The following is a 16,669-nucleotide window of genomic DNA, read 5'->3' on the forward strand; positions in this document are numbered from 1 at the left end:
AGTGCAGTCAGGGGAAGGTTAACTGGTTCATCGGAAACAACATTAGGCATTGCTGCTCTATCTATCCAAGGAAGTCAAGCGCCAGTAACACATTGTAACTAATGACAGCAGCTTCTCAGGGAGTGTTTTCAAAGTGTGGACATGGTGCTGATCTGGAGGTGGCAAGTCCTGGCAGCGATGCTATAATGCTTTGAAGAATTTTACTAGCATTGCTACCTATTTTACAATATAGTTTGCAGAGATGGATGTTACAGTCTTAGTAGCATCAGCTGACTCCAGTTTAAATACATCATACAAAATATTACATAAATAACAAAATAAAACATGACTTCCACAGCGTATGGAATGCTACACAGAGACTGGTCAGAACTCACCAGATAAATACAAATCCACAAATTGATGAAGCCAAAACACAAACAGACACACAGAGAAAAATGAGTTAGTGCATAGTGCATAGTGCATAGGTCACAGTTCATAGTTCTTCTGCATTGCCCTAAGCATTGTCAACAGCATTCAGCTTGAAAAAAATATAACTGCCCGCTTTCGGTCCCTGGTTCTTTAACAGAAGTGACAAACAGTAGCTAACACGAAGGTTATGTGTGCATTTTCTTTTAAAATGTTCTTTATAACTGAATAGTAAGCGCTGGCATAATGCAGTGCAATACATATACAGCTGTCCCTGCAATATTACCTGTATCACATAACCTGTGTCAAAAACAATGAATCTACGCTGAAGATAAAGTCATAATCTGTGGCATTCCACTTTGGGGAGTGAGAAAACAATGGGAAATCAGGCATTCAGAACACCAGATCTCATCGTGCTTAAAATGACAAGATGACAGGACAGTCATACACTCACGGGAGCGCAGGGTCACGTCCTGGCTGTGTGGTGCGCAGGGGGAGTCATACAGTCAGGGGAGCGCAGGGTCATATCCTGGCTGTGTGGTGTGCAGGGGAGTCATACAGTCAGGGGAGCGCAGGTTCATGTCCTAGCTGTATAAAGTCCACAACCTTCACAGGGATTCTTGATGAAGCGTCGCATCTGCTCTGGTGCTAAAGTGGGTTAGGTAAGCAAAACCAGCAGGGACTGTTTCTCATCGCGCAACAGCAGACCCTACTGGCCAGGCACCTAGTGAGCTCAGAGAAGGACACCTGGAGGACTGGCCTCTGTCCTCTAGAGCCCGGTAGCTTGCTGACATCGGCTCTTGAGTTCCTGGGTGTAAAAAGAAGCAGCTGGCTTGGTCAGGACGCCGCTGAACCTTCAGTTCTCCTGAACTGCGTGGGGAATTGTGCGCTGCGGGTGAATAATAAATAATTGGGCATTCTAAAGTAGGGAGAAAAATCAGGGGCACAATAATCAGGCACTCTAAAGTGATATATATAAAAAACAAGTAGTAGAGTTCCACGTGTCAAAGTGTCAAACCCATCAAAGCAGTGTTTAGTGTACTGAAACGCTATGAGCAGTGCTGGCTCCAAATCAGATCTCCAGCAGTGCTACCGAAAGGCCGTGCCGCTCTCCTCACCCTTCTTTCCCGATTTCCCCGACTCGTCCGAGTCCCTCCCCGACGGGGTCCTTGCCCAGCCTCGTTAAGTTCATTTTAGTTTCCAGCGTCATCAGAAAAGACCCATTGTAGGAAATCTCCAAATCAATCCACAGACCTGAAAACATAACAATGCATCAATACATCACTAAACAGCTATATTTTGGCAAGGAAGATTTTTTTTTTGTAAACAATCGAAACACACATCTTGAGCAAACAATCAGGCAAAAGACTCCTGCTGCATTGCATTTTGATCCATTCCCAGGCTTACTGTGCTTAATAATGGGTGAAAATGCTATGCATTGGAATCTCCATGAAAATTCCTGTCTTAAGAAAAATCATACCATGTGAACACCTTTCAAGGGACTTATCACAAGAGATGCACCATTCCACCTAAACAGGAGACATCTTCAAACAGCTAATTAACTGCTCCCCAGTCAAAACCAAAACCAGCTTACATAAAGTGCTTAACAAGTATGCAGCGGCACAAGCAATCAAATCTACACAGCTGAGGCAGTGGATTAGGAGATTTGAACCCCAACATGTGCCTGATTTTTGTCTTTACTGAACATAACCTATTGTATGCACTCTATCTTCCCATTAATCCGGAATTACACGCTTTGGCAGAGTCGTTACATTGTTTAAATTGCACTCGAGAATAGCAAGACACACTGCATAACTAAGACATACTATGAAGACAAATCACAGTCTTCCTTTCAGAGCCAGTTTATCAACACCCTCACGTCACATATAAAAAAATGAATAAGCACCACACTAACTCCAGCAGCAATATACGTGAGACCTGTTGACCGCTGTAAGAGCTGCCTGCTGCAAGCACAAACAGCAAACCTCCAGCTGCTTTCTTTTTGATGATACCAACGCCTGTCATCGAAGGGTTGACAGCTCAGTGGATGTAATGTTTCGCATTCATTAGACATTTCTGCCATCTAACTTAAATCCTACTTTGGTACTCCTGGGCAACGCACTTCATTAAAATCTTTAGTGTCAGCAGCGTGGTCCAAATGTCTTGCAGGTGTAAGCTGAGCAGAAGTGCTGCTGCTACTACCTGCAGCAGCTGGAGGTTATAAATGAGCATCTAAAATAAGGGAGCAAAAAATAAATAAATAAATAACTGCTGTTCCACCGACAGCCACAAGGGGGCATCTTGGTCACATGGTTTTGCTCAGCCAGCAAGTTGAGACTGATAAATTGTATTTTGTGATTGTCTCATTAGTTTTGAACATTTAAGACATTGAATGAAAAAAAGACTTCTAGTTGTAACACTCTGCACAAAAAAAAAGAAAAAAAGAAGAAATTCAAAACATCCTCTGACACCTAGAGGGCTCTTTCTTCCCTTCCTTTGAAATAAGCAACTGGTTGTCAACTGCATTGTTTCCCCTACGTCAGGCACATTATATTCTGATAATTTTCCAATTTCGCACAGTGCGATAGCTTCGCTGGCATCGACCTGTCTGGCCGGTCGAACGCACCGCAGGTCTGAATCCAGGCTCAGCAACAAAGCTAAACGAAGCAGCAGACCACAGCAACCGTGCCACTGTGCCAACAGACTATGGCCTATGGCACATAGCTACAGGATGGAAGGTTTGCATGAGAAAAGACTGATCTGAACAGGCGCAGCAGTGGTAAAGCGCACAGAGGCATCACCTCCAGGAACTGGGGCTGCACCCAGCAAAGAGGACTGAATCGCATTCCTAACTGGAAACTGGCACAACAACAACAAGCTGCAACTACCCTGGGCTTCTTTCTGTTGGTCCCAATTTCTGCTCTAGCAATGGCTGACAGACACACTGCAGGTCCATCATCCCATTGTCTGTGGTTCTGTGAAGCTGCTTACCTTTGATGTCTGGAGGTATCCGGCTAGGAGCGCATCAGAAAAGTACACTGTGGGAGGGTTTGCTTTTTGAGTTTCATTGCTGCATGCACACACACACACACACACACACACACACACACACACACACACACAATATATAATCCTTGATTTTTAAGGATGAAAATAAGTGAAAGTAGCTTATTATTTGCAAACAGCTAAACACGTACCCAGCTTGAATCATCAACATTATCAACAGCATGTTCATAATGCATTATTAAAGCATTTAGCAGAACAGACACTTGCCAAGAGTCCTCCTCTGTTCCTTCCCCGGTTCAAGGTACAGAATGCCAGGAAGGTGTGTCATCCTGCCATATGATAGACCTTTCTTCCTCGACTTTGAGTTCAGGGAGGGATTATAGAATTAACTGTCAGATCCAGTCTTTGTATTTAAATCCCTTTAGTCATGCAGCGATATTGTTAAGCCAGGTCGCATTACCGCAGTAGAACATAAACCTACTTTCAAATCAGACAAAACCAGAAGGTGTGTGGCGTCAGCAGCATGAAGCAGAAACCCTTTAAGATTTGAGCGGGGTTTCACTGTATTTCCACTCGCTCAACGCACAAACATGTTGGGAGAGGAAATCGCTTCCAGACAACTGCACTGCTTAGGAAACGCTGCAAGGACCCACAGCGCTGAAGCTAAAAATGAGGAGAAACCCTTCTAGAAGTGCAGCAATAAAGTGGAACAGCCAATGCATCACAAAGCGTTGGTAAGCATGCTAAAGAACAGCAGGGTATGGTAAAGCATATGAATAAACATAGCAAACCAGGGTAAAGTATAGTAAATTCATAAGAAAAGCATTGGAAAACTAAAAAAATACTGTGCTAAAACACCATGGTAAACATAAGGAAAATGAAAGCAGATACAGATTTTCAAAATGCTCTTGTATGAGGTTTCCTCCTCTCTCTTAGTAACTAATTCTCATTCTCGGCTGACCAGGGACATGACCAACATACCAGCCTGGTCATTACATCTGACAAGACTCTACAGACAACCCCCATGCCAACACTGTTACTGTCCTCCATGACACAGCTAGGGGAACGAAGCCCACCGCCCTGACCGGAACACCACCTGCCTGGGGCAATAGAGATGCAGCAGTTACCTTGTTAATCCATTACTGAAGGCTTTTATTTCTACAAGGCTCTCAATTAAACCTTCATGGATCGACTAATGGTCCTGGTGCCCAGTTCGCAGCCAGCCCATACTTTATAAGTCTAACAGTATGGACAAGCTTGTTTTCAGCCATAATTTGAAGGCTTTGGTGAACAGTCTACACATTTCTTGTGCTTCTTGCTTTGTAATAATAAAGTGTGACTGCTGTCGATTACTACCTGTCCCATGTGTTTGTGCCTCTCAAACACATGCAGCCAGTTCTGCAGAGTTGAGTGTTACTGTGTGGAGGCTTTGTGATGTGGATTGATGTGCACTGGGGTCCAGACTGAGACTGAAACTTTGTAAATACAGAGAGCTGCAGAGAGAGAGAGAGCCCATTGAAAGGTGGCAGTTCAGCCCTGGGTAAATGACAAATGAGTAATGCAAACCGTGAATTAGCAAATGTCGTCATCGCTTCCTGCAGAGAATGCAATGAAGAGAAGCCATGGTGCATTTCTCCACAGGCGGCCTCACGGAAAGAAGTCTTCTCAACAGGTGTAAAATTATTAAGCGCGAGTTTTAAAAATTCTTGAGTCAGCTGTCAAAAAAACAAATTAAATTAAATTAAAAACGCATTTGCATGACCCAGAGGAGGCTGGGAGCACTGAACACAGACTGCGAGGGAAGAGATTCGTTATCAAGCCAAATGCAATTATTCTCCACTTATCCTTTGTTTTTGATTACCCAGTGCTGTGCAGTCCCTCGCATCTGTTTGGCAGCCAGCCCCTATGGCAGGTCTCTACTTGAATAAAAGGCATCGTTCAGTTCAATGCATTTGCATACCTAAACCCTATGCAAATCAGCGCTAATCCACCCTGAAATTACACCGTTCCATTTTAGCTAGCTGACAATTCTCCAACAAGACTGTAAAATATTGTGTATGTCACATAAACAGATTGCACTGTGTTTTAATGCATCACATACAAGATGGAGCGCTGTCACAAAGGTACTGCATGCCTGTGACAGGAAACGAAGGAACCCCTGGCGTAATCCATCTTCCCGACCGCTGGCAGAGTCGTGTAGGCCGGACGAGCATCGCCTGGGGATACTGGAGGTTCTGGGTCTGGCCCGACTTGGAACTGCAAGGCTGTTGAGGCCCACAATTGCAATCTGCTGTGTTGTGCTCGCAGACTGGCGGAGACGGGGGCACAGGCTGATTGCAGAGGTTAGGCTCGGCAGTATTTAGGCTGCGCAGTTCCAACCTTCAGGATTCCAATCCTGTCTTAACTGAGACGTGCTGCGTATCTGTTTGTTGTTTTGTGTTTTGTAGCAGAACCTGAGTTATCCAGAGCAGGGTTTGCTAAATCCCAGACAATCTGCTGTTTGTCCAGGAGTATAGGACTGCAGCTTTAACCCACCTCGGGAGGCAGCCGAGGTAGCCAGCCGGGAGGATGCCCACTGAGGATTGCGGATGATCGACAAGTGTGCTTTATTTTGTTTATTAAATGTATTTTTAACATTTTACTTATTCACTTTATTTTCAAACCACATTTACCATTGCTGATATTCGTGGTGGTTCTTTTAGTTTCGTTTTGTGCAATACGGGACTGTTCATTGTGTTATAATGAAATAAAACCCTGACCAGGACACCATTGTTGGTACCGGGGTCATTTGGATTACAACCTCACGTCCGGTTTTCCTGTGTCGTCACTTCCGGGTCACCTTCACTCCTCTTACAAAGTCCACCACAATGCCACAGAAGAGGAACCCTTGAAATGTCCAAAATGCTGTTGAAAGTTCCCTTCGGTTCTGCAGACAATTCACAAAAGGCTTCTTAAGAACGGACCCACCAAAAATAAGACGATTCTTGCATCTCCCGCTTCAACTGGATGCACTGACATACACAGTAATGAAGAGGCAAGGGGAGCCGCTGTGTAATCTGTGATTCTAACAGTGCAGTACTGAAGCAGGGCTGACAGGCCCAGGACTGAACGCTGTGTAATCTGTGATTCTAGCAGTGCAGTACTGAAGCAGGGCTGACAGGCCCAGGACTGAACGCTGTGTAATCTGTGATTCTAGCAGTGCAGTGCTGAAGCAGGGCTGACAGACCCAGGACTGAACGCTGTGTAATCTGTGATTCTAGCAGTGCAGTGCTGAAGCAGGGCTGACAGACCCAGGACTGAACGCTGTGTAATCTGTGATTCTAGCAGTGCAGTGCTGAAGCAGGGCTGACAGACCCAGGACTGAACGCTGTGTAATCTGTGATTCTAGCAGTGCAGTACTGAAGCAGGGCTGACAGACCCAGGACTGAACGCTGTGTAATCTGTGATTCTAGCAGTGCAGTACTGAAGCAGGGCTGACAGACCCAGGACTGAACGCTGTGTAATCTGTGATTCTAGCAGTGCAGTACTGAAGCAGGGCTGACAGGCCCAGGACTGAACGCTGTGTAATCTGTGATTCTAGCAGTGCAGTACTGAAGCAGGGCTGACAGACCCAGGACTGAACGCTGTGTAATCTGTGATTCTAGCAGTGCAGTACTGAAGCAGGGCTGACAGACCCAGGACTGAACGCTGTGTAATCTGTGATTCTAGCAGTGCAGTACTGAAGCAGGGCTGACAGGCCCAGGACTGAACGCTGTGTAATCTGTGATTCTAGCAGTGCAGTACTGAAGCAGGGCTGACAGGCCCAGGACTGAACGCTGTGTAATCTGTGATTCTAGCAGTGCAGTACTGAAGCAGGGCTGACAGACCCAGGACTGAACGCTGTGTAATCTGTGATTCTAGCAGTGCAGTACTGAAGCAGGGCTGACAGACCCAGGACTGAACGCTGTGTAATCTGTGATTCTAGCAGTGCAGTACTGAAGCAGGGCTGACAGGCCCAGGACTGAACGCATTCCCACCATGCTGTTTTAATGCAACTCGCCTTGGTGATCAATGGAGGGCTTGGAGGCTTGCAGGATTTTCGGAACAGCGACTCCCATGTCCAGTTCTGTTAGAGTCAGTTCATTCATGAAGTATGGCAGCTGCAACACAAGAAACAACAAGCAATTGTAACCTATTACTATTGCTATCATCGTTATTATCACTACTTTAGTGCAGAAACCAAGGCTATAATAGCTGTTTTGAACCTTGTTTTGCTATTGGTAATTAATATTCACTTTGAGAAGGGGGCGAAGCAACTTTTTCCTGCCACAACATAATGGAATCTCATTCAGCCGATATGAATCCGGGACAGACCTCAACACTGTCACTGAGATGATGACAACTTGAGGGCCAAGGCAATGAAAACCAAGCCTCTAGCAGGACACTGTACTGTGTGAACACAGGGTAATGGATTTAAAATACGGTGATATTTAGATCCACCATTGCTTAAGTCAATTAAACAGACTCCAATAAGTTCCTATGTCTCAGGTAAGAGATATTCAATCTGATGTCACATGTGAACGGGTGACAGAAACAGCAGGGCTCCTACATTGATCTGGACCTGATCACTTCCTAGTGGAAGAATCAGCAAGCTGGAAACCTTGAAATCCGTCAAGCCTCTTCCCCTCCGCCCTACTACCTAATAAAACAGTTCAAAGAGGCCCCCGATGAGAGGTCCTCAGACTCTGTCTTCCTGAACGAACCCAGCTCTTCAACAGATACCACCCCCCTCAGATCAGACACAGTGGGTGAGCTGTGTCTCTGTGAGCTCTGCTATCCTCCTCTCTGCATTAACGAGCCTGTCCTGAAGACAAACGGCAAACTCGCTCAGCACACTAATCATGTCTTTAAAATTCAGGGAGATGTAGCCATTTGTAAGCAGCTTGCCTGAATCCCTCGGTTAATCATTTGTGGATTTTATTCTGTGGCAGGTTTTATTTCTTTATTTTTGAAACAGCATGGTACTTAAAGAATGAAAGGGCACTGGTCGAATGATTTGGTTGTGAATCAATCCAGCGTCAAACTATACTTCCTTTGGCAGTGCACAGACGGAATCACCCTCGCTTCTTGGCTGATGGTGTACAGTATTGTGCAGGAATAGATCTTTAATAATACTGTCAGATTACACTTTTTGTGCAGTGTGCAATCTGCGTAATTTTTGTGAAAGAAGAATACAACTGTCAGCTGTGTTACATGGTGAGTGGGAAACAGAGATAGCTGATGCAAAAACTCTGCAGCACTTCTTTGTAGTTTTGCAGAAATGGAGCTCTTATAAAACAGAAGTGATGCCTGGAAACAGAGACAGCATTCCTTTGAAAAGGCTTGCTTTAGATACACACCCTGATTTTGCTCAGCTTCATCTGGATCTTTTTGGACACAATGTCGGACCAGTACTTCTCTCTGAGGAAATCCCAGAATATCCTCCCGAGCAAAGCGTTGACCCAGGTCTCGGGCTCTTCCACTAGCGGATTGCTTGCCAACTAAAGAAAAGAAAAGAATGATTTCTGCACTGGCTAAGACCACTTTGCAATGCTGCGGTGATGGGCATCAAGTCTACAGGACTACTCCAAGTGTTTTATTCTGGTCTAAATGTATTACTACATTATCACTTCCACAGAGACTGTGAGCATTGAAAAGCAAGGTCTGCTGATTACCCTAAGCCAGGGGTAGTCAAACCTCCACTCCTGGTTTTTGTTCCAGCCCAATTCTAAACTGTTCAACCAACAAAACCTCCTGACCCTGAAGTAGTTAATGATCTCATTTTACCTGTTAAACCTGGAGTGGAATTTAGGACCGTGACTGGACACCCTTGCCCTAAGCATGTGAAGCACTGTGCATGTTTACGCACCACTATTTGACTATTTCTTTGCGGGTATGATTACCCAGCCCTGACCGCCTGGCAGGAGCGCAGGGTGCAGGTACCTTGCTAGCGGTGCTGGGGCTGCTGTCAGTGCTGTGGGCTGGGCTCTGGGCAGGGCTGTTGCTGCTTTCCAGGGGGATGTATTTGGCCATGAACACGTTGTAGTCCAGCAGCATCTTCTGCCTCACGCTGGCTGCCAGCTCCTTCTGCTTGGGTGGAGACATTACGTCCTCCACGCTGCCCTTGCTGCTGCTGCGGCTGTGCGTCAGCGCCCCCGACTGGCTGTTATTCCTGCTGTGGGACGGGGCGAACCCTGGGAAAGCAAAGGAGAAACGCAACAGGGCTCAGGGACATGTCAGATGAGGGAAGGACAGCATGACGGGACCCCAATAAGAGCTGAGAACTTTGGCATGCAAGGACCATTTAAATAAAATGCACGTCAGTATTCTACCATTTTGTTTTTTAGTTTGAAACAATCTTACACAAGCTGCTGCTGCTGCTTTCTTTACCGGGCTTGTTTCCTGGTAAGCTGGATGCTTTCTTGGCGTCCAACTTGAGCCTGGAAGCCAGCAGGATCCTGTGGAACCACTCCTCCTTCTCCCTCCCCGTCCTGCCAAAGAGGTACAGGGTGGGGTCTCTGTGGCTGGGCGGCTGGGCCGGCTGCCCCCCCTCCTGGGAGAGCAGGGGCTGCTTCAACTCCTCCCCTCCGGCCTCAACCCTCTCCTCCTCTCCCTCCCTGTCCCCCCCCGCCTCTGCTTTCGACATGAAGTCATCCTGCTTGCCCAGCTCGATGCAGATCGGGTACTTTTTGTTCCAAACCCTCTTCCGGGCCAGGCTCTGGGGCACAAGGTGAATCTGCGGAAACCGTAACAACATTAAATATATAGCCTGTTAACTAAAAATAGCCAGACTGGATTACCAGGGGTTTCTACAGCCATACAAATAAAATTTCGTTTACTAAACAGCAGCTGACTGAAGAGTAGCAGCTACTGCTTCAGACACTACTTCAGCAGTTTTCTGCTCATTAAAATTATGTATGCTGCATTTTGACTGTACATTCTCCTACCTACAACCACAGAGTGTCCTTGCAGCTTTTTCAAACCCATTCAAAACTTGAAGTAGGATCAATCAATCAATCTTTACTTTATATAGCGCCTTTCATAGTGGACCACCATCACAAAGCGCTTTACAAGATACAGTGAAAAGCAATGCATAACACATTAAATACAGTGAAAAGCAATGCATAACACATTAAATACAGTGAAAAGCAATGCATAACACATTAAATACAGTGAAAAGCAATGCATAACACATTAAATACAGTGAAAAGCAATGCATAACACATTAAATACAAGGCTAGAATGTGAAAAGAATTTTAACACATTGTGGATGCGCATGTCAAGTAGAATCATAAGAAGATGCAGTAAAAGATCAGAAGTAGCCACGCTGTGAAGCTCAGGGAGACATATAAGGCTCAAGAACAACCCAGTGGCCCTGATCTAGAAATTCTAGAGTTTTGGTAAAATGTTCCATCAAAGTGTTTTTATTAATGTAACCAATTAAGACCATAGCGATCACATCAGCGAAACCCAAACTACACGTAAATGTTGTATCGTCTACTTAATGATTCATGGTGGAAGACATTCAAAAGAACTTGAAATAAAAAAAACACATGTACTACAACTCCCAGGTAGTGATAAAGAATACGAAAAGTGTCCTTATTGAAATGTTTCTGGAAAGAGCCCGCTATGTAAAGCAACCACTTTAAATATGATATCATTGTGCCAAAAATCACCCAAAAAAATGATATTTTGCATATCAAAAACATTTGAACATCAGATGTGGTTTGCATTGAAACAATGGATCACTGAGACACACAAAAGAGGCAAAGGAGTGCAGTCCTGAACAGCATCTCCTGTACATACTGCACAACAGAGCAGGAGCCCCACAGCCACTCACCTTGCTGGCGGTGAGATCGTAAATCTTCTGGCTGATGTAGGTGACGTCTGGCTTGGGCTCGTTGAAGGACGCCCTCCTGGAGATGTTTTTGTTGGGTTTGGAGAGCCTCAGCGTGGACCCCTCGAGTCGCACGTAGACAGAGTGCGTCAACGTGGCGTGGTATGTTTCTGGGTCGTAACTGGAGATTTCATTCATCCAGCCCTGTAGAGAAGCGAGAGCCCGGGGATAAGAAAGTGTGCAGTGCTGAACTGTCAGGGCAAACTGCAATCCGTTATAAAGACAGTGGAATCTGTTCAGTGTTACAAACACGTTTCAGGCTAGCGCGTTCATCAGCGCACTTTGAGATCTGCAAACAAAGCCTCTTGGTAATTCCTAGAACTCTATTAAAAACCCTATGTATGTTATGGTGAGGCACTAGCTAAAATGTCTGTCTACTTGACTTAAGTTTCACCTAGTTTTATCACCTTAGAAACCTGCTTATAACAGCCACTCTGGGGGCTGTCCGATCTGCCTTACTTATAAGACTTGCACAAGGGAGATGCAGCGTATACATACTGCAAACATGATAGAATACATGCTAGGGATGCAACCTGGCTATTCCTTATTTTCTGTCCATCTCTTTTTCTTATTTAAGCCTAAAGCCAGAATCGCTTTTACGCCGAGCAATCCAGAGCAGAGGTGGGCGGGGCTACCGATCCCTGGAGAACAGAGACCAGCCCCGCCTCTTATCCAAAACAAATGCTGCAGGACTCCGGCAGAGATAAAAATTCGTCTCTGTTCGTTAAACTGTGTGTGACAAGCAAATGATTATTTTTCCTCAAACAGATGTCAGATCCAGCCTCCCCTCCAGGGCTCACTGTCCTTACAATGGAGCAGGAGTTTGCATCCCAGTTTGTATACAGCAATTGTGAAATGAGCATGCACCCTCCCTCACATAACAGACATATAACCCCCAGCTGCATGCTACACCCAACAGTGCTCGAACTTTATGGCTAACCCAGTCGGAGCTGTGGCTCAGCTCATAGCGAAAGCTCCCATGCTTTGCAGCTTTAGCACTTGAGCGCACAGTAACCCATAAACCCGGCTTCCATCGAGCGGCAGGCTTTCTCACGCACACCAGGGGCTGTACTTTCAAAGATATTTCCAAACACCTGTAACTACAAAAAAAGTTCTGTATTTCTAATTCTCTTCCACACTCTCAAGGTGTTTTGTATCTCATTTTGTAAAAAAATAAAAAATAAAAAACAAATTATATAAATATATATATATATAGGATAATTATAGATAGGATATATATATATATATAATATTATTGTTATACTTACTTGATTTTTTTTTTCCTTTTAAAAAAACAAAAAAGGTGTTACTTAAAGAATAGATGAAACTCTTTGGAAATAGGACCTCAAGGCAGCTTCTCTTCAAGTTCCCTGCAGCTGCATCAGACTGAGATCCACAGTCAACACAGAACTCCCTACAGTGCACACAGCGCTCAATAACCCTTACTGTCCGCCCACCAGCTAACAAGGATTTCACAGATTCAAACTGAAACCACCACTAAATAGCACTTACAGACTGCATGACATGGTAAAAGCACAGTGAAGGGCGATGAGTCAGGGGGAAAGTGGGGTACTCAACCACTTGGTGTGGAGGCGACAGCGAGCAACACAACGAAAAAGAATCCCAAATGCCAATTAGATTAGAATCATGAGAGTAATTTAACAAAATAAAACCCCCAAAAAACTAACTATTTTTTGCAACTGTTTCTTTCCTTTTAAAATAATTCCACTTCCCAGAAGCCATAGCAACACCTTCACGCTGGCTCATCCTCAGTAACCAATCCCTGCTTTTCCCAGAATTCACATTCACTGTCTCTGCAATGCTCCTTCATCATGTGACCTCAGAGGAAGTGCAGGAATATAAACCACTAACTGATACAAAAAAAAAAAGCATTTAAAAAATCAAACCCAGGCTTAAAACGATGTGATGATGCAAGACCTGCAAAGTGGTAGTAATTATTTTATGAGCTCTGTGTGCTTTTAAGTGCAGAATCAGTGGGGCAGAGAAAAAGAATACAGAACCATCACCAAACCAGCTAATCTACAGGTGTCACTCTCATTTCAATGTTTCTCTTAATGGAACTGACCTTCTGGACGCGTCACAATTCACTGTGCACCCCCTTCCCGTTCCTGCATACACTTGTGCATATGGCTGAACCCTTTTTCGTACAAACCTTGAAAAGGCAGGTAAAAGGTTGCATTCCATGCAGCATTTCAATCAGAAATAAAAGTTCATTTGTTTAAGCTGATAGGCAGCAAGGCGTGCACTGATCAGCATGCCTCCACTGTTAGAGAGATCTGTTTAGCGGGGGGAAGAAAAGGAGAAGAGGTATTCACTTTACAACTTCAAACACAACAGGAAATGGAGAAGCTTGTCCTCTCGACGAGGTGAATATTTCAGCGTCCGTATGGAAAATGTTACTCTCCTAGCTGGCGCTTGCTTTAGTATTATTACAGCTTATCTAACAGAGCAAGAAGAGAGCCAGACAGTGAGTGCCAGCAGACAGCAGGCAACAATCATCTGGTTTGAATGGTCTCCTCTGGGCGGCTTCCATCAAAAGACATGTTTTAATCATTTCATTTCACTGCCTTTTCAGCGTGGACAAGTCTGCTCTACTGGTGCGTTTCCTTGAACCCAGCCTTGAACTATTATTTAAACGCTTTTTGGAAAACAAAAAAAAATAGATTTCTTTTCACACCCCTCGCCTCTTTGGCATTTGATTTTTACATTCAACATCATCATACATCATCTATTCATCCATCTATCTATCTATCTATCCATCTATAGATACACACAAAGTATATCTGTATTTATTTCAGCGAAAATTGATCACTGATTGCTTTCCATTGCCTTTGCTTTCCATCAGTCCTGTCTGCTGGTGTCGTGCCGTGACACATCCCTCTGCAATGAGGCTTCGCTCATTCATATCCCTTTACCAATCCACTCAGTCACAGCACCCCTAATTCAAGCGCTGCTTTCTTTTTAATGCCATCATCTTTGAGGAACTGGACTCATTCTTGCTGACTCGTTGTAAGCCCTGTCCAATCTCCCTTCTGTCGGTTTCAATGACTCTCCAGAGTCGAGGCCGACAGCGTGGAACGATCATTTCCGAACATCTGCAAATGTACTCACACAAGCTAATGAACGGTTACCTTTTTTTCAAATCCCCCCGAAGCTCCTTTATTGTTGAAGCCCAGGCCGCCCTCAGAAAGGAAATAAATGACAGCTGAATGGCTTCATTAACAAGGATTTGCCAGGCGACCGGCCACCTCCTGCAACAAGTGACGGCATAACCCTACAGCATTGCTTCATTCGAAGGGGAATCGGGAGATTCTGAGTTCTCTATAATACCCGACACTGCATTCATAGGTAGCTAGGGCTGAGCAGCATTTAATCTAAATGCTAAACAATGCAAGTGTTTCTTATTAATATGCTACAGTACTAGGAAGGCAATGATCATTAACTGTGTCTTCAGTATAAATGGATTTTTTTTTTTTTTTAATTATAATTATTGATCTGATTTCTCAATATCCTTTTCTTTTTTTTAACTGAGCAAACCCAGTTTTATTCTGTGCATCTGTTCATGGTTGAGAGAACACGTCAATACGTTACTGATCATTCTCATGTTAAAAAAAAATAAATAAAAGTGTACAGAGTTGACTGCATGTGACTGCAGTACAGAGCTAGGAAGGTAGTTTAAACCTTGCCATTGTCTAGAGTTGGCACAATCCACTTAAAACAAGGCACTCTATAATCTATGGTTGCAATCATTCTGATCAATTTAAGGTTGCTGTCGTTTTTGTAATGCCGTCTGAAACCGAGTGCTGAAGCTGATTATTGATGAGGCATATGAGAGAGAGGGAGAGTCCTGAAGATCAAGACGCTAACTAGAATCTATTCTGTGCAGCTGATCTGTAGAAAAGCTGTATCTCTGGAGGCCCTGAGAAGACCAGTTTGATCCCAATCTCTCTCTCCTGAAAGAATCTTCTTTGCAGTGTTTGAGATCTTTAAAGAACCGACACAGAGTCTGCACAGTATGTTCCAGAGAAAACCATGTGAGTGTGCACAAAGCTGCATTAAACTGTTTTTATAAACCAGTTAAAAGAGAATTAGTGCACGCTCTTGTGTATAAGCGGTACTGCTCGAACATATTATCACGACCTCCCACTATATTAATTTCAACACTAAATAATAAAAAAATAACACTCCTGGAGGAAATGCACAATGCAAAGCACAATTATACTGCACCCTCACTTACAGTGCTGCACATTGCCCCAGGCACACTATAAAACCAATACGCTAGAAATTCCACTTTGATGCCTTGACAGTAAAACACACCCAGTAACTACCCTGCCGAACTCTGTGTTTACTACCTTCAACAACAGCTTCCACACACAGTACCTGTAGGACCTCACACTACACCACAATGTCACTGTGAGCAAAATACACACATCCCTGATATTAACTGCTTCAGAATAGTAGCTTTCATTGTGCTCCTAATGTTTAACCATGCTTTAGAGCTGATCTTATCAACATGGACCTCTAATGAAGAAATCTACGTAGTCGATTAAAAGGTTGCAGCTCCGTTATACGTTTTCACAATAGTAAAATCATAGCAGAGTGTAATAAAACACAGTTAAAGCATGGCAAAGCACAATTCAGTATTGTAAAGCCTAGAGAGGTATGGTAAAGCATATTAAAAAGCATGGTAAATCAGGGTAAATAATGGTAAATGCATGCATTAACAATGGAGAAAGCATAGAACTGCAAAATTACCATGGTAAACTTTCATAAGGGCTAGAAGAGAAACTGGCATCTTTTCAGTTCAGCTTGCAGATTCAGCACAATGCCATACAACTCTACACAGAATCACATGTGCAAGCATGCCCACTGGTTTTGTGGCTCCCGGTCACACTCTGAACTTGACATTTTCCTCATGGCAGAGCTATTCTGTTTCAGCTCCTGACAGGACGTCAATTTCCTGTCTTAATTATAGTGTTATAAATAATGCTACACTCATTCGGACATTCGGAATCATTTCTCTCGCTTCCTTTCAGAAGAAGCGAAACATTTTGGTTCTGGTACTGCAGGAACAGCAGGTTTCCACTGCTCTGATGATACTGTGTATTCTACATGCCCTTACAAAAATAACAGAGTGCAATACAGTACACTGGAAAAGAGATGTTTCACTATATTGGAAAATATATTCAGTGCAACATACGTTTTCCTTAATTGCAACATATCATGATACATATACAAAAAATATATTGCAATATATTAGATTGCATATTTTAAATGAAACTTATATATAAGAAGTTTCATTTAAAATGAGACAATGAACGT

At 43.9% G+C, this 16,669-nt stretch overlaps 1 protein-coding gene across 7 annotated transcripts in view; it reads right to left on the bottom strand.

The window, feature by feature from the left end:
• The window catches only part of LOC121296205 (testis-expressed protein 2-like), a 44,147-nt gene that overhangs the window by 6,545 nt on the left and 20,933 nt on the right, over positions 1-16,669 (bottom strand). For 5 of the 7 annotated variants that reach the window (XM_041221498.1, XM_041221494.1, XM_041221496.1 and 2 more), the window contains exons 3-8: positions 11,270-11,470; positions 9,793-10,165; positions 9,373-9,623; positions 8,790-8,930; positions 7,451-7,550; positions 1,524-1,659 (exon numbers count right to left, since the gene is read on the bottom strand). In XM_041221498.1, the coding sequence (XP_041077432.1) occupies positions 1,524-1,659; positions 7,451-7,550; positions 8,790-8,930; positions 9,373-9,623; positions 9,793-10,165; positions 11,270-11,470 (1,202 nt within the window). The remainder of the gene's footprint in view (positions 1-1,523; positions 1,660-7,450; positions 7,551-8,789; positions 8,931-9,372; positions 9,624-9,792; positions 10,166-11,269; positions 11,471-16,669) is intronic. The other 2 variants (XM_041221500.1, XM_041221499.1) reach the window with 1 other exon arrangement.

The sequence above is a fragment of the Polyodon spathula genome, chromosome 21 (genome assembly GCF_017654505.1).
Source record: "Polyodon spathula isolate WHYD16114869_AA chromosome 21, ASM1765450v1, whole genome shotgun sequence".
NCBI classification, from domain to species: domain Eukaryota; kingdom Metazoa; phylum Chordata; class Actinopteri; order Acipenseriformes; family Polyodontidae; genus Polyodon; species Polyodon spathula.